This window comes from Perca fluviatilis, chromosome 17 (assembly GCF_010015445.1).
Source record: "Perca fluviatilis chromosome 17, GENO_Pfluv_1.0, whole genome shotgun sequence".
Classification (NCBI taxonomy): Eukaryota; Metazoa; Chordata; class Actinopteri; order Perciformes; family Percidae; genus Perca; species Perca fluviatilis.
Window position 1 is genome coordinate 20,458,022 of NC_053128.1, and position 18,512 is coordinate 20,476,533.

The window sequence follows — 18,512 nt, forward strand, 5'->3', positions numbered from 1 at the left end:
GGAAAACATTTTGAAAACAACTATGACAGTATGTGACCAAGTCAAGAGGTTATGGTAGTTTAACACATAAGTTGTCCATCAGCTAAATATGCTTAGCTAATCATTGACCTAATCAGAAGCTATCTGATCAAAATAGCCACCTGTCTCAGTAGTGTATGGTGTAGCTGCAGTAAGAGCCTGCTATTATTATTCTCACTTCACATGAGATTTTTTTTCCTCTGCGTAATTTCCAGTCTCTTTTTTCCCTGTGTGACTTCATAGTTGGCCAACCATTTTTTCTGTCTTCTTTCCAGACTTTTTTCCTTTTTCTTTCTTTTTTTTTTCATGTAGGATATACAGGCCGGCGCTTCAATTTCGGAATCTTGCACCCACTGAAGTAAACCTCGGGAAATTCATGATTCATTAACGTTACGCCATTACTCTTTTCTAAAATGTAACGTAGCGTGTCGCGGAGGAAAAAAAACGCGCTAGTGGAAATTTGTACCATTTGGAAATTCTCATAACTAATTCACAATTTTTTTGAGGAAGCAGTTGTGCAGTCATCTCTGGTCGGGGAGGGAAGATTTCTGGAGCGGGAGCCTGTTTCGCATGAGCTGCATCGTTTTTGGAGGTATGTCAGCTAGACCGCTGTGTTTTCTTTTTTTCTGATTTAGAAATCCTAAATTTGAGAAATTTCACTAACAAGTTTCAGTCCCGTCTACTTAACGAACGATACCTAGCAGGCTTTTCGCACTAATGTCAGCTGAACCAGGTGCAGGCTTTGAAGCCACCCGAAATAGTCCTAAGCTGTTGATGTTTTTTGACTGCATTTTCGTAATTAAGTTTCCGTGTAACTGCTGACTAGTCGTCTATGCGCCTTGTTTGTTCACAAATACACCACGTATGTTAAAACACTGTGGTATATCCCGATGGAGCAAGGGGACCAGGCGATAGTGGCAACATGAAGGACGATGAGGGGAGGAACAATCTGAAACACAAAAACCTCCTGCAGCCATGTTTTGTGAATTTTCCTGCAAATTTGAGCAGAGCTTCGGACTTTCTCCTCTGAACTCACACAACACTAACGCTACATTTGGCTGTATTTGACGACTTGGTATTCATTAAAGACCGACAAGAAAAAAGACCAAAGTGCGGTCATGTCAAAATACATTTCGAATTTTATTTTTAGGAAGACGGATGATTTTAAATCTGGGTGTGATTGGCGCCACCTGTAGGCAGTCATTTCGAGAAATTAAAAAAATTGTAATGAGACTTTTTGAGACTTGTTTATTCGATTGAATGTTAGTTTGTTCGAATGGAAACACACGTCATAATGCTGCTTGGAATTAATAAACGTCATCTGTAAATGATTGCCACAAATTAAAATTCAAAGCATAATTTGCTATGTATGCTAATCGATGTGAAATTACCTTTTTAAATACTTCATTTAAAGCAAGGTGCAGGTTAATGATTTTATTCATGATACATTACTGGAGTTGAATTATTTTGCGTAAGGTTTAATTAACGTCAAGCATTCACAGTCAGTTCAACAGTTTGTCAGTCTGTGAGATAATAGAAAAAACTAAAATCAGCTAAATCCACGCTGAATCTTTTCAGTCTAACATACACATTAACTGTGCTTTTTCAGTTTTTTGTATGCATGAATGTGTATTTTTGTGCTATGGTGGGTATACATATATAATTAACTACTTAGTAAACATGGAACAATTTGGACTTTTATTTCTAGAGATTGGAAATGTGTAAGTGGAAAATAACTATCCAAAGTCAACTGAACAGCATTGGAAAAGAAAGCCCATGTCAGCATAATTTGAGGGCAGGAAAAACAATCACAACCAGTGGTTCTACTGTTTATATTAATCCTGCAGACGCCAAACGGTTTCCCATCTTGCATGGCTGGCTTTTATTTTAATGTAAGGGAAACTGCGGAGGCCATTTTGCTGTGGGTAATTTTAATGCTGACCTTCAAATCTGTATAATTTTGAAAGAGCTGGTGGAAATTGTATGGTTGGTATGTAAAATCTGGGTGTAAATTCTGACCTTTGCTTGGAAAGTCTAATCAAAATGCAGGAGTTTCAGTTAAAGTACAGAAGTGGAGAGAGGCAACCAGTGGCATGGGTTTAATAGGGATGGATCCTTCTGTGAGTGATGGGAATGTTCATATGCAGAATACCTAAAGGAGTGATAACAAGTTATACAGCTCTCAGGAATAATGCTGCAATGAAAAACACCTTAAACCCAGATGTGGTTAATGGGAACTGCATTCTGGGAGTGTTCTCGTTTTAAGTAAGGTAACAGGAATGCTGGTCTGTCTGTACTTAAAAGAACAAAAGCTTTGATTCACTGAGAATATTTAGAGCGAATAGTTTGGATGGAAAGGTGAAACTTGTCCCTCTAGGCACTGATCAACACTAGATGGTGAGAGATCATATCACAGCCGGTGGGCTTCAGTTTTTGAAACATAGTTGCTGATCTAATTGTCATTAACTTAGTACAGCGGTTTTGTTTTCCGTTTAAAGGGTAAGCGGTGTTACGCAAACAGTTTCTGCCTTTGATGTCATGCCAGTTCTTTTTTGTTAATGTCCAATTACAGATTCCTGATTTGTGCTTAGATGTGTCTGAACAAACATGCATCCTTTTCAAACATAGTGAACATCTTGGCGTTCAGTTATTTTCTTAGTGGCATGTTGAAAATGTCTGAAAATGGCTTCAGTTAAATTAGTCTCTAGGGGATGGCTTTTCAGGGGTTGGGGCTGCTGCTGCATTAAAAAAAATTCTGTGCATTCTGCACATATTTTTCCTGCCTCTTCCTTTTGTAAAAATGAACCTTATTGGTTTCATGAATAATGTATAAGGACGTTCAATTTCTGCAGCATTGAAAATTAGGCCTGTTTACGTGCTGTGGTTATGTACACAGAAGCTTCTTTTTTCCTTTGACCATTTTCTGAAGGTAGAGCAGAGCCTGAGTAGCTTTTCTGAAAATACAAATTTCCAGCAAAGCAAATCTCATTTCTTTGAGTGAAAAGGGGAGGGGTGAAACTCCCGCAGGTTTAATGAATCCATAAATCACAATAGTGCCAGGTTAGCTGTGCCTGCATCAGTGTGCGGTGCAATTTTGATTTTCATCAAAAATTTAATCTGCCAGCCTACAAGGGTTTAGCAGCAGACCGGATGCCGCCCTGAATTTCTAATTTTAGGAGCCTGATCTTTTAGGATTTATTTTTGTATAATTCAAGTCTGCTTTTCAATATCTCTTGTTATTAAATTTTAATTCGTTGCATTAACATATAGATTGAAAAGGTTTTTATGGGTTTTTTGAGTGTATGCTGATGGAATTTTACTAGACGACACAGTTTCTTTTTCCAGAGCATCCCGTGTGTGCATGCGTAAGGGGGGGGGGGGGTTATCCATTTCTCTGCATTATTGCTTTTTGAAATCATTGGTCATACACCATCTTGGAAGACATTTATTACAGAGGACAGAGAAATGTGCATTTGATTAAAGAAACAGGGAAAGCAAAGCATTTAGCGTCAACCCTTGCTCCTAGTCACTGACTCGGCTTTAGATAATACAAACGTGCAGTGATTGAAGTGACCCCCACCATCCCCCATTTTAGCTGATTCCTATTTTTAATCCCTCCAGAGTGGAAACATTTTCATGAGCCTTAAACAAATTTGTATTTTATATTTGGAATCTCTATTCCAGTCTACTTAACATGCAGAGCACAGTGATTTTTTTTTTTTTTTTTTGGCATTGCAAGGTACAATTCAAAGTAAGAAAATCTCTAAGTTAGAAGCACAAGACTTTTGCTTTAACCAAGCGCAGTGGTTGATTTACTTCATTATTGTGCAGAGGCAGATACAGTACTGCCCAAATATAGGCCAATTATTTTAAGTACCTCGTCTAAGCGCTGAATTCTGAAGCGGTATGTCCTAGAGATGTTTTCCTTGTATGTCTAACCTCCTTATTCCGTAACCCTAGATACCTAAAGTACATTGTTATAATATATTGTTGTTAATATGCATGCATTGTCATTTTAAAACACAGCTGGGCCAAATCACAACGAGCAAACTGGTTTAATAGATTGACATAAATCCCAATGCTACCAACCCCTTCTTACTTCAGTGCCTATTAAAATGATAGTATAGATCTTTGATATGCAAATAACATTGGGTGATTTAATTTAACTATATTTCTTTTCCTTTTGTTTTAGTTGGTTTAGGCTGTGCTTAATTTGTAAAGGAACATCAGGCAAATGTGCATCTGCTTTAGATTTTTGTTCTACATGGTGCTTCAGGTCACAGCATATCAGAAGCCTCAACTGTGGAAGAACAGAAAGCCAGATGGCTAGTTTTGAATTTTGACTTTATTTCAAATATTTCTATTGAGCCAAAGAAAACTATCAGATAATCATACAGTATATTGTTGTCAATGCTCATTTCCATTTATATGAAAGAATTATTAAAATATATTCATGTTCATTCACAGATCTCTATCTATCTATCTATCTATCTATCTATCTATCTATCTATCTATCTATCTATCTATCTATCTATCTATCTATCTATCTATCTATCTATCTATCTATCTATCTATCTATCTATATATATATATATATATATATATAAACAGATGATATAAAAGAGAGAGAATTGTATTTTGTGATTGGAACAGTATCAAATAAGCAAATAAAAAAAAAAATCAAAATAAATAATAAGATAAAGTAATTGTGTAAATAAAAGAGATTTCAAATAAGGCCGTCTAGGAAAATTGATTTCCTATCTTTATCTTCCCACTTTAGACTTACTTCTCTTCCTAAACCTTTTCCTGTTTCCTTGTCCCCTACCCTTCTCTCACCCATTAACTCATTAAATGAAATGAAACTGTGTAAAAGTATAGACTACAACAATTTTTACTTTAATTAAGACATTTTCATATATTCAAGGTATGTATTTAAAATGTTGCACATGGATTATTACATTGGATGACTAAGGGATTGATCCATTTCAGATATGCATGAGTCTATTGATGGCAAAAGTCAATTGATTTATACGTTATTCATTTTCATGTCCACCAACTGAATCCTGTGGTAGTGCTTTGTTAGCACGGAGGACCTTTGTTAGCATGTTATGATCAAATGGTGCTAATGGTGGTTATAAAAAAAGTCACACACTAAAGTATTAAGTAAAAGTACATGCATATTATTAGTTAAAGTAAAAGTATCAGAAGTAAAAGTGCTTGTTCTGTAGAAAAAGGGCCCCTTTTGTCTTAGGGCTGTTGGAACAAATACTGAAATTTGAATATAATTCGAATAGTAAAAAAATTAACCGTGTCATACCCGCATGTGTCACTCATGTCACATGTTATGAACAATAACTTAGCGGGAGTGAGAAACACAAGGCATTGTGAGGTCTAAGCTAACGTTACGTACTGTACATTAGTACAACATTACGGACCAAACGTTACGTACCGAGTTAACTTAGTACAAGGGGGAGTGACAGGGTGCGGCTGGAAATCGTAACAAAGGACGGGAAATAGTTTTAACGTGACATCCCCCGATCCAAAGTGCTTATGTTAACATTAGTTAGCTTGTTTTCTAACTGCGTCGCAAGGTATAGCAACGTTAGTGTAGCTGGGAGCTTCATGGAGACAGCTAAAGGTAATGTTAGCTGCCCTCTGTCAGAGTTAGCTACGACTTCATATATTACCTTCTAATATCTGTATTCTCAGTAACGTGACAATCTGCAAAAAACAGGTTGCTTATAAATCACTAAAATAGTAGTGACAGCACGGTTTGACTTGGTTATTAATGCATTTAGCATCGTTTGTTACTTACCTAGTTATGACAAATCATTTTGGCTGTACTTTCTAACATGATGTCATTGTGCTAACCGAGCACTGTTTACAACAATGCCAACAATGCCGTTGGATAATGTTTCATTACAGAGTTCTCTGTTGATTTGTGTTTGTCGCTGTGTGCTTGTTGTGGAAAATGAATGTAGGCTAAACAAAGTTGCGTGCAGGTTCCCTCAAGGCCAGGCTGATGTTAGAAGATCCTCTAGTGGACAGAACATGTAACTACAACCACATGCTTATACTATATAGTGGCATTGACAATGCATAAGCCAGAGTAGTGTAGTACATATTATTTCACAGGCTGCAATTGAGCATTAAATATTTGAATATTATTTGAATATAAAAAAAAAATATCTAATGGAATTTGAATGGTATTATAGAGGAAGATTGACAGCTCTACTGTGTGTAGCTAATTTTAACTACTTTATACACAGTTACATAGTGTAGTCCAGTGGTTTGCAACCTAGGGCTCAGGCCCCTTTTATGGTCTCCCTCATAATAAATCTGGGCTGTGAGATGATTTATTAGAGAGAAAATAAGAAAAACAATTTCTGCTACACAAATCTGTTTTCATTTTCACTAATTTTGCTTTTTACTGAAATAATGGCAAATTTCACCTCTTGGGACTGAATGAAACCATGTGAAAAGTTCAGAGGGATAATGTTGTCCCTTATACGTGACAAAGGGCCCCAACCTGACAGTTTTTTCTTTGTAAGGGGTCCAAGGCTGAATGGTTAGGAACCACTGGTATAATCTTTAACAGTGTGTTGTATTTATATAGGCCTATCATGTGTGTTTTATGTAAAATCTTAATCTGTAAATTAACTAATAGAATATGTACAATAGTTCTGTCTGAAATGGAGTGGAGTAGAAGTATAAAGAAACATAAATTGGATATGTGTAACTAAACAGTACAAGTACCGTCAATTTTTACTGAAGTACAGTTCTAAAATCTAATAAGTTACTTTTCACCACTGGTAATGAAATACAATTGATTGTTAACCATCCAAGTTGAGTCACTATATTTGCTGACCGAAGGCCTTTACCCTATCATTAATAAAAGAACAATGATGACACATTGCTTTTTTTTTAGGCATGGGGGATTAGACCTGTCACGGTAGAACATTATCATACCAGTGTAAGTTCTGCCGGTACAATGCCAGAAACCGGTGTTGTCGACTTTGAAATTGATTCCCCTTAGGCTATGTTTAAAAAAACTCTGAGACAGAGAAGCCTGGCTTTACTGTATTTCTTGTATCTTTCTTGTACGGTGAAACTTGCAAAGAAACTCACTTTTCACGCAGTGTTTCCAGCATGACGAAGATTATAAAAAACGTTACTTTTAAAATTGCTTAAAAAAAACCAAAAAGACTGACCACATAGTAGTAGTTTCTGTTTTCAGTCTAGACTCTGTAGTTCTAGTTAAAATGGAAAACTATAGTCACTAAATTTAAATTTTCCAGTATACCTTCAGCAAACTTGCTTGCAGCTCAAGGCTGAACCCAAACGTCTGTCATACAGTACTGGAGAAGTTTATTTTGGCAAACAAATTAACTCGCATAATCTATCTGCAATAACATCACTTCTTTCTCCATGAGTCAGGAAAATGTAAACATTTCATTGGCAGGTGCTATTTATTTTTGTGGATATCATTTTTGTTTTCATACTCAAATGGTGCTGCATGTCTGTGGTAAGCCTCACAGAATTAATTCGATTTTTACAGAAAGTTCCGTGACATTATGGATGTGTGGAAATACACTGATGTAGTATTGTCAGTCCCTCCAGGATTTTGCGATGTCGAAATCACACCAAGTCACGCAAATTCTGCCAGTCACCATGAATTTGATGCGACTCGCAATTTTGACCAATCACGACAACTTTTCCGCAAATTTGACCAATAACCGGAGTTACCCACGACTTCGACCAATCACAGCAGTCCCACGTGTCAGACTTTGTATCAGTATGTGACTCTGAGAGCCAATGACCAAGCGGGAGTGAGAATGGATTGACGTAACACACGTACGTACTAGGAAATTCATTTCCTAGTTTCGGATATGAAGATGAGATGTGTGTGACTCGAACATCTCACATTTACCAACAAAACGTACAGTGAAAGACCGTGCAAAACATTTCAGACCATCCTTCCAACCTGTATACATTTTAACATCAATGTACGCTGTAACGATTTTTCACTCTAAAGTCGCTAAAAGCTGCTGCAGTTTCAATCAATAAAATAATTAAAATTAAAAAAAAAAAAAATAAAAAAAAATAAAAAAAAAAAAAAAAAAAAAAAAAAAAAAATAAATTAAATAAATAAATTAAATAAATTAAAATAAATATAATAAATAATATAAATAAAAAAAAAAAAAAAAAAAAAAAAAAAAAAAAAAAAAAAAAAAAAAAAAAAAAAAAAAAAAAAAAAAAAAAAAAAAAAAAAAAATTAAAAAAAAAAAAAAAATAAGAAGGTAAAATAAGGGGGTGTGGGGGTTTTTTTATTTTTTTTAATTTAAATTTTAAAAAAAGAAAAAAGAAGTGAAAAAAAGGGGAAAAAAGGGAAGGGGAGAGGGGGGAAAGAAGGAAAAAAAAAAAGAAAAAAAAAAAAAAAAAAAAAAAAAAAAAAAAAAAAAAAAAAAAAAAAAAAAAAAAAAAAAAAAAAAAAAAAAAATAATAAAAAAAAAAATGATGGGTTGGTGTGGAGGGAATGGGGGTGGTGGGGGAAAAATAAAAAAAAAAAGAAAAAAAAAAAGAAAAAAAAAAAAAAAAAAGAAGAAAAGAAGAAAAAAAGAAAGAGAAAAAAAAGAAAAAAAAAAAAAAAAAAAAAAATTAAAAAAAAATAAAAAAAAAAAAAAGTAATAAATGTAGGGGAAAGGGAGAAAAGAAGAAAGAGAAGAAAAAGGGGGGGGGGGGTTTGGGGGGGAGAAGGAGAGAAAAAAAAAAAAAAAAAAAAAAAAAAAAAAAAAAAAAAAAAAAAAAAAAAAAAAAAAGGAGTTGTTTTTTTTTTATTTTTATTATAAAAAAAAAATTTGTCTGTCGGCTCTCTGGTGGGGCTGCTGGCCACTCAGTTCCCCCCGTGACTGACGCGTGCACACACACAAACACACGCAGTGGATGCAGGAAAAACCGGAGATGAGATGTACAACATGACCTAAATTGAGGACAGCTACGCTCGTTATTGGAAGCGCAATTATAAGTAAAAGTCTTATAAATGTAAAAGTAAAAGTTACTTTATCAAACCGTATAAATGTGTGTCCCAGCCCAGGCCGGGATAGGAAATTAACTAACAATATAAAGATCAACAAGCCAGACAGACAGACAGATGTGTAAAAAATTTTTTTGTCTTAAATACATCATTTTCATATTATACCATCAATTGCAGCATCCTCAGCCTTTTTGGTAAGGTTACTAGGAATAATAATAATTTTATTACTAGGAGTAATTTTATTTCCCCCGAAACAAGTTTCCTTTTTATTTTTAAAGAACTATACAACAAAAAATCTCAACTTTCACTGTCTCTCACAACTTCATTGCAACAAAAATACAAAAGACATTGCAACTTTTATCGCAATCTTTTAGAAAAGCTCCCGCAAAATCAGGCATTTCAATCTCAAAAAAAGGCAGCGAAATCCTGGAGGGACTGTGGACCGTATACCACTCGCAATACTGCACACTGCAACATGCCTTGTAAGGAGCATTTTCTAAAGATATTATTTTACTGACTATCACCAGCAAAACTTAGCTTTTGTTATAGTATGTGTCAACCCACCAGAAACGAGTCATTTTTGTGTATTTTTCTTACCTTAACTCCATAATTGATCCAAAACATTAGAAAATGTTTGCTCCCTCTGCAGCAGGGGAATGCCAACCGTTAGAAGAGTTCACTGTCGCACTAAATGCTTGCTCTTGGGGATATTACTGGAATTGTTGGGTCTTTGTATATTATAGAGTGTGGTCTGGACCTACTCTATCTGTAAAGTGTCTTGAGATAACTCTTGTTATGATTTGATACTATAAATAAAATTTAATTGAACTTGTACCACTCATTCCAGTCATTACTGTCCTTAAGCTACAAAATGGAGAGCTGACCATTCAGTTTATAATGTCACTGGGATGTAAAATTTGGCACTGCTGCGTAGACAATAAATGGGCCGCTAACTTTGCTGACCCAAAATATTTCTGTCCGAGTGCCTGCATTCAAAATTCACTTTTCATTTTAGTGTGACAACTGCATTTATGACAACAAGTGACAATTTCAAGGCGTTTCTCTGATTTCTAGCTTTAGATCAAAATGAATGAATCCATTGCCCAAACTGTTCTGGTACACAGGAGTAAGACATGAACTGGTGCTATCTGCTGCTTCAGTATGGAGAGCCAGAGGCCAGAGTGTTAAATATTGAATAAATAAAACAAGACATTATGAATAAATAATCGTATGTGATTGGCTGTTGCATTGGTCCGTAAATAGGCAGCATATATATTTGACCTTTTTATTTTTCATAATTCAAATTTTAAATTGGTTTTGTTTTCTTTGTTATACCGTACTTGCATATAATTATGGCTGCAACTAATGGTTATTTTAATTATAGATTAATCTGCCGATCATTTTCTCAATTACTCATTTGTCTATAAAACTCCAACGAACAGAGAAAAAATCCAAAGTGATGTCATCAAAATGTCTCCAGTTGTCTGACAGAAAATACATTTATTTTTGTTTGGCATTTTTGCTTTAAACTGCCCCAAAAAAAAAAAACATATGCGCATCGCTTGCACCCACTATCTGCCCCGTCTTATGGTCCGATTCACAAAAGATATTGTGCTAATGATATTACAGCGCAAACATAAATAAAGCCATAAAGTTTCTTTTCAGCTGAGTGCAATTAACCCTTTTTTATTGCAATTATCCATGTGGCAAAGTGTAAATGTGGCCTTTGCACCAATACCACAGTAGGCAGAACAATGGCAGGCTACAGGTTCCTGACCCACAATGTGCAGAGGAATTCCTCAAAACTTCAGGCAAGGAATTTAAAAGTGACTGTATTTGGGATTTAATCAGTCAGTGCTTCAGACTGTTAAAAAAAAGACCATGATTGAATGTCACATGTTTCACACAGGTGTGTTTAGTTCTCACCAAAACACTGTAAGAAATTGGTATTCCCAACCTTTAAAGTGACTCCCAAAGGCTACACTAAACAAAGCCTTTGACACAGAGAAGCAAGGCCTAACAAAAATAATTGTTTGGGACCCAAATTTATTTTATGAGCTTGGGGAAGAAATTATACGAATTAAATAAATACACAAATAAGAAGTTTGAGGCGAACTATAATTACATTTTTGTATAGCACTCTTGCAATACAAGATGCCTGTTGTCCTCCAGCAATGCTGGAAGAGGACCCGATGTCACCGCAGCATCGTTTAAGGTTGCTGTGTCCAGTTTTACAGCAGCAGCGTGTGGACGGCGCCTTCAAGCAGCCCTCACTGGCCAGCTACAGCGCTACTGCGCCGCCGGAGAGCTTCAACACGTTAAACAGGGCAGATGAAACCACTCATGAACTATATGTTGTGTTTAATGTCGTTCAAGAGGATGGCAGCGAAGCAAGCAAACACGATCAAATGAAAGGTAAACACCCTTTAGAGTGCTCTAACGTTACAGCAAGTCCCTGTGGCTCAATGACGGTGGCTAAAAGCAGTGAAGCTAATGACAACTTCACAACACTACAAACGTTGCATTATGGAAGATAGTAGGTATTCTGAACAGCGATATATATATATATATATATATATATATATATATATATATATATATATATATATATATATATATATACATATATATAATCACACACACACACACACACACACACACACACACACACACACACACACACACACACACACACACACACACAGCAGAGCCGATGTGTGTGAGTTACTTGACGCAGCACATGTAACTGATTGGAAACGATACAGATTATACATTATTTACTGCCGCTGGCGCAGATGAACTAACGCTACACTTGTTACTGTAAGTAGCCTAAAATAAACCCTCCATGATTTAAAAAGTCAATACTTATCAGTATACCCACCTACCTGTTCTACAGGCATAAACCTGTAGGAACCGATATCTGCGCTGTCCACCGCGGTGTGCAAACACCTCTACTCTGCAAATAGCGACTTTTTTACAAACAAGCTAAAATGAAAGATGTCAGTTTGTAGTGTAACTGTTTATCTTAGTTTGCAACAAATCTTGAATTTTGGACACACTCTTGTAGACTTAGCTGCTGTCTAAACAAACCATCCTCTCCGCTGGTAAACCTATGGATGTGTTATAAGACCAAAACAGATACATGTGGCTACTTAATATGCACGTGAATGACTCATGTTTATAATTTACTAAGCCTGTACATGTAGTAACAGGTCGGCTATGTGCTAATGTAAAGTAAAAAAAAAAATCCTACCTATCCCTTGCTGCCACTGGGAAAAAAATAAATAAATTCCCTATAGACCCATGACCTCAACTGACAACCAACCAGAACCAAACATTTTTTTTTTTTTATGCCTTAGCTTAACTTTACCCTTCTAATGCAATGCAGTCATGTATTTAAGTTTAAAGATCTGTGGTTTAAAATTGTAGTTATGAGCCTCTGGTTAAAACTGTATGAAACTGAACCTTGCTTATGAATAAGTTGGGGTTAGGGCTGGGCAATATGGAGATAATCAAATATCACAATATTTTTGACCAAATACCTCTATCGATCCCGCCACGATATTGTAGGGTTGACTATTGGTGCTTTCACAAAATATTTACACAATGAGATTTTTGATTAATAATCATCAGTAAAGTGGATATAATGACTAAGTGGGTAAAGGCAAATAATAGAACAGTTACAACAGTCTGGTAAGTTCAGAAAATGACATAACTTTACTGTAATCCAGCCTTTAAAACCAGGAAAAGACAACACTTATGCCATATTACGATATTATGATATCTAAAATCTAAGACGATATCTAGTGTCATATCACAATATCGATATAGTATCGATATATTGCCCAGCTCTAGTTGGGGTTATTGAGCAGCTGTCCGGTTTATGTCTGTAGTAAAGTGTAGTAGTTGGAAGACATTTTGTCTTTTCAACAATGGTATTGTTTTTTCTTCAACGGTGTTAAAATTGCATAACAAGGTCCCAAAGATAACCTTGTTGGCTCATTTCTGTTCACACTTTCAGTCCATGGACAGTGTGGATACAATTACGCAGTGTACACAGTTGCTGTACACCTTATGCCACTGGTGAAATCAGACACTGTGACAAGACTAATGGAAGAGAAATTACAAAACCTGAAATGCCATTTCAGGTATAAAATGGGAAGTACACAAAAAAAACAAAATAAATAAATAATAGACTGAGCACTGGAAATGGTATTGAAAAATTGAATTGGAAAGTCTCTCTTGAATAAAACTGAAAAATGCTAAAATGGAAATACTCAAATTAAAAGCCTAAATGGCGATGTGTGCCGTTAAATGGATGGTTTACCATTGCATTTGGGCTGAGACAATGAATCCTGGCTTTGGTAATCCCCTTACCAACAAGATACAAAAATTGACTGAATTCTAATTAAATAATTAGAAGAAGAATTTACAATTATACTTAAAATGTAAAGTCCTTTCTAAAAGTTGTAGAAGGTATTTGGAAATCAACCAAACATTCAACTTGTACAAGTTGGCCTTCAGGCCTGCTACTGTAAGTGTTGCACAATCACTGTATGATTGAGCTGACAGTACTTTCTACTGATTAAGGTAAGCAATTTGAACTTAAAACCTTAGCCTAAATGTTTTGTGTCAACATTATCCAATTCATGGGCATGTTTGCTGATGCTTCTTGGTTGTGTGTCATATCCAAAGAAAGCTATATTGGGCTATGAAAAGGTTTGCTGTTGCTGTTTTGGTGCGCTATTATTAGAAGACCAATTTCCCCTCTTTCCATAATATCAGTCATCCTGGCATAACTCTGTTTTGCATGGTTACATTTTGAGCACATTCTCTTGACAAGCCTTTTATAGCCTTGTGCTGAAGTGTCAAGTTGTGTAATTTGGATATTTTTGAAATTAGAGCATTTGGGTGCCACAAAAGAGGAATTCATGCCATTAAAGGGCACTTATGAACAGTTAAGCCACTCTGTTCTAACAAGAAAATTCTGTCTTTTTTTTTCTGTCACAGATAGTGTTGGTAGTGGCTCCTGTGCATTTTGATCTCACACATCTGTCTGACCGTTTTTTTTATTTACACTCAATAGTTGTCAGATACAGGCTACTGCTTGTTATGTGCAGCTTGCTCTTAGGTACTTCGGTAGGTTCAAATCAAAGCTGCTATCTACAGTACAACACATCTGTTTAACCTTGCAGTGCTAATATTGTGCATTGATGCTATAAATCTGGCTATAAGTCATGCCCGAATCAAGGCTGTATATTGTTACAGGACAGTTGAGTAAAGTCTTTGTCTGTCTCTCTGTTTATTTCCCTGGTACAGAAGCACAGGCTCAGAGGAGGTGGAGTCATGAGTGCACAAGAGGCACCCATTCCTGGGAAGGAGAAGGCGGATGGTGGGAGTGCGGCCACAGATGGTCCCTCACCAACCTTAGTCCCAAAGACTAAGAACACAACTCCACCACCTGTCACAGTAAAGAAAGAGCCTGGGACCTCAGAGACGAGTAATGGGAAAGTGGGTGATGCCAATCCTGCTGAGATCTGTGTTGTCATTGGAGGAAATGATGGAGGAGCCAGTGGAGGTGCATCCCGTAGAGCTCAGACCGAGGGTATGTTTGCCCTTGGTACTCCTCCTCCAACGAAGAGCACAGACTCATGCATAGGTGTGTGAATATACAGTATATGGATATATACATGCATTTCCTGACTGCAATCTTGTCTGGTGTCTCTTGACCCTGACCCTGCTTCCTGACTGACAAAACAACACGAAGAAACGGCACAGCATTTAAAAATGACATTTTAAAAGAAAAACCCAGTAGCAGCAGCTTTTCATAAACAATGCCCTGGTTACTCAGGATAATCTACAGACTTCGCTGTAAGCTGTTTTTATTGGAACTACTTTCTACAGAAGAAATGGCCCCTATGAAAACTACTGACAGCGTGTTGTTACAGTTGCATTTTTAAAATGTAATTTTCCAATCCTGTGAGCACAATTGACATTCCATTCACCTCAATTTGTCATATTTAGTATTGGATTGGAATCTCATTTGCAAACTTGAAGCTCTCACATGATGGTGGTGATTGTTGTTGTTGTTGTTATTATTCTTATTATTCTTATAACACCCACTTTACCACAATTCCTTGGTAAAATCATTTGCACAAATACACAAATGTACTGAATGTACACCTAGCTAAAATTACTGCAGTTTAATACAACAGGCCTGCAATAATCCTACATTTTAATGGAAGTTATAATGTTTCTAATATTTAGTGTAGCTTCATTTATAGTATAGGAGGACAGAATATTGGAAATACCTCCCAAAAATATAAAACATGCCTTGATTGGCCCTGATGCCAATCTTTGCTTCTGACATTCATATTTCAATCTAGGGGTGTCCCGACTAATAATTTTCATAGTAGAATCAGAATTGTTAAGTCTTGCCTATCATTGAATCATGTGGGTGGGGGGGCGTGTGGGCGACGACCGTCCGTTACGGATTATGGAAAGTGAAACTTAAATTTGTCAGGGGGCGGTTGGATTTATTCACTCACTTGAGAATGTGAAAGGGGAGAGAAATGGGAAAGACATGCAGGATACCGTCACAGGTTGGACTCTATGTACGCATGCAATACCAACTGAGCTAACCAGCCACAGAGTTCACATTTTCATTTACAGCAATATGTTAATATTTATATCATAATAGGCATGTAGGCTGTATCTTAACTTATTGGGAGAAAACAGGAAAACGGGTAGTTCTATGTAAACCTGACACTGAGCACCCCCATATACCCCAAATGGCAGGTACCTTGTTTCATAAAGCCCAGTTCAGAGTCAGACCAAAGATTTACGACCAGACGAAACCCTTTTAGAACGTTACAGGGAAAGTTGCAGAAATCAGAACCGCCCCGGAGGCTTAAAGAGCGCCCGCCCACAACAGTGTATGGTTGAGCGACTGAAGAGCGCGAGCGTCCTTATAACAAAGCAGTAATTCATATATAAATAAAATGTTTTCGCCATTTCAGCTCCACTAGAAAAGCCATTGTAGCAAGTATCTCATTATCACTAACGTTGTCCACATTCATATTTAGACGTAACAAATGATATCCAGCTACAAATAAAGCCTGAAAGTTGGAACGGAAGTACAAAGAGTTGTGGCTATGAAGATGATGCACCGTCTTGTTTTGTCGCATTGGTGTGAATCAGCCGCGAATCTTTCGTCTGGACTCGGCTTTACGACGCTGCGAAGATTCGACTATGAGACAGGCAGTCGAATCAAGCTCGAAGCATCGACTATTCGACTATTCAGGGTCACCCCTATTTCAAGCAACTAATCAGATTTGTAGTCATTCTTCCCTTTTAGGCAAAAGCAGAGAAAAGTTCTCAGAATTTTAAGATTCAGTAAACATTTTGTTTACTTGGAGCTAAGATCTTACATTTTATGACAATGAAGAATGCTATGTGTGTACGTACTCTTACGACAGCGTATTAGGGCCATTGTAGGGAAAAAAAATTAATTTGCGAGGAAACAAACTATTCTCTGAGATTGTTAAGTCACAAACTTACGAGAATAAAACGGGGAGAAATAATTTTTTTTTTTTTTTGTTGCCACATTGCTTCACTTTGCAAGGTTGGATCAACATCATCCCACCAAAGACGCTGCAGCTTGCCGTGTATTATTATCCTTGCAGTGATGATCTGTTGTATTGTGTCCTGCTGTAACACACATCCCATAATAGATGTAACCAGCGATATCTTTATCTGTTGATTGTGTTGTTGTTGTTCCGGAGACACTGGGTCAGGAGGAGGGACAACGAGAGTTTTTGTCCACCCACCTTCAGGTATTATGAAGGTCTGTGGTTGTTTTACAGTTTGATGCTAGTTGCACAAAATGTAGGCTAACCAGCGGACCTGGCGTGTGTAATTGGCTTGACAGTGATATCCTCGCTCCATTTAGAAATGTAGATGGATCACATACCTGCTGCCTTCAGATGGCTGTTAAGAGAGTCACCAATGTAAAGGAGAGACCTTACAGTAACAATGGCAGCAGAGAACATGAGTGTTTGTATTTACATGTAAGCTATTATAGCAAAAACTACCCAAAACAGCCCAAACTCGGTTGGAGCACAATTCACAGCAATGTATTTTCAAAATCCAAATGCTTATGATAATATGATGATTTGGGGCTAAAATCACGTATTCCTTATTGCTAAATCCAAATTGCAATATATTATTTGATTGGGTGGGTCATTAACTGCGTGCATAATAGTCAGTAAGCCTCGGCATCTGTGGTTATCCTGAAGCAGTGTGGTTCCTTGGAAAAAAAAAACAACCTTTTTTTCTGAATTTTCTTTTAATAAATTTACCACTTTAATCTCAGAGAAAATCAAGAGTTTTTTCTTCTAAATTTACGACTTTAATCTCAGAATAATACCCCGCTCCCCCAGCTCCATAATAGATTTTTTTTCTTCCTACAATGTCCCTAATAGGCTTTCATATACTCCTGATGATGCTATCACTTTGTTTTTATGACACTGTTTTGAATTTTCATGCAGGTTCCTATGTATGCGGGGTATGTGGGAAGAAATACAAATATTATAACTGCTTTCAGACACACGTCAGGGCACACAGAGGTACGACACATTATATTTTTTTTTCACTTATGTATTGTCTTTATGAAAAGTCGAAAAATAATAACTGACTGGCGGCTGTGTTTTTCCTCTCTTGATAGTATGGTCCTAAAATTATTCACTTCCTCTAAATGAGTCATGCATGTCCTGTTTTGGCTAGGAATTGTTTTATTGTATTAATGTGAGATAGCTATTTTAGCACCAGTCAAAAGCTATTCACAGATTTATCTAAGGCTGACTGTCTTCCCCTCTTTTTCCACTATAGAATCAGATAGCATGGTTGCAGATGGTCTTCCCCAGACACCCAACAGTGAGTACACTTTTGCTCATCTACTGAACACACTCAAGTTTATAAGCATGCCAGCACAAGCTGTTTATTTCATACCTGGCTCATTTAACAGACGTGAAATGTTGTTTTACTAGATACATATCTTTTAGATTTTCACAAATCTGACTTAAAACAATCCACACTTAAAACGCAACTTATAACTAAAGATACCTATTGTCTCTATGTGACTTAGCAGGCTAAAAGCCATATTATTTACCCTCATTGTCCCCCTCCCTCTCTCCCATCAGTCTTGTCTCCTCACTGTAGCCGCCTTCCCATAGGTGACATCCTAATACCAGGTACCTATAAGGAAACATCAACATATTTCTGGCACAATCATGTCATGTGTGGACACAATGTTCTGATTATCACAATGATTTTTTTTCTGACATCAGTTCCTCTTTTTTTAAGTGAGGGGAAACCTGAAACTACATAAATAAATGGCGGGTATAGGGATGTTGCTCTTTTAATTGCATTGTATATCAGCTGCCAGGGCCTGTATTTATCA

At 36.5% G+C, this 18,512-nt stretch overlaps 1 protein-coding gene across 10 annotated transcripts in view; it reads left to right on the forward strand.

The window, feature by feature from the left end:
• Window positions 1-334: 334 nt before the first annotated feature.
• The window catches only part of znf618 (zinc finger protein 618), a 39,412-nt gene continuing 21,234 nt past the window's right edge, over window positions 335-18,512 (forward strand). For 5 of the 10 annotated variants that reach the window (XM_039779996.1, XM_039780001.1, XM_039780002.1 and 2 more), the window contains exons 1-5: window positions 335-610; window positions 14,372-14,711; window positions 17,602-17,679; window positions 17,942-17,986; window positions 18,253-18,303. In XM_039779996.1, coding sequence (XP_039635930.1) covers window positions 14,399-14,711; window positions 17,602-17,679; window positions 17,942-17,986; window positions 18,253-18,303 — 487 coding nt within the window. In that variant the 5' untranslated portion in view covers window positions 335-610; window positions 14,372-14,398. The other 5 variants (XM_039779999.1, XM_039779998.1, XM_039780000.1 and 2 more) reach the window with 5 other exon arrangements.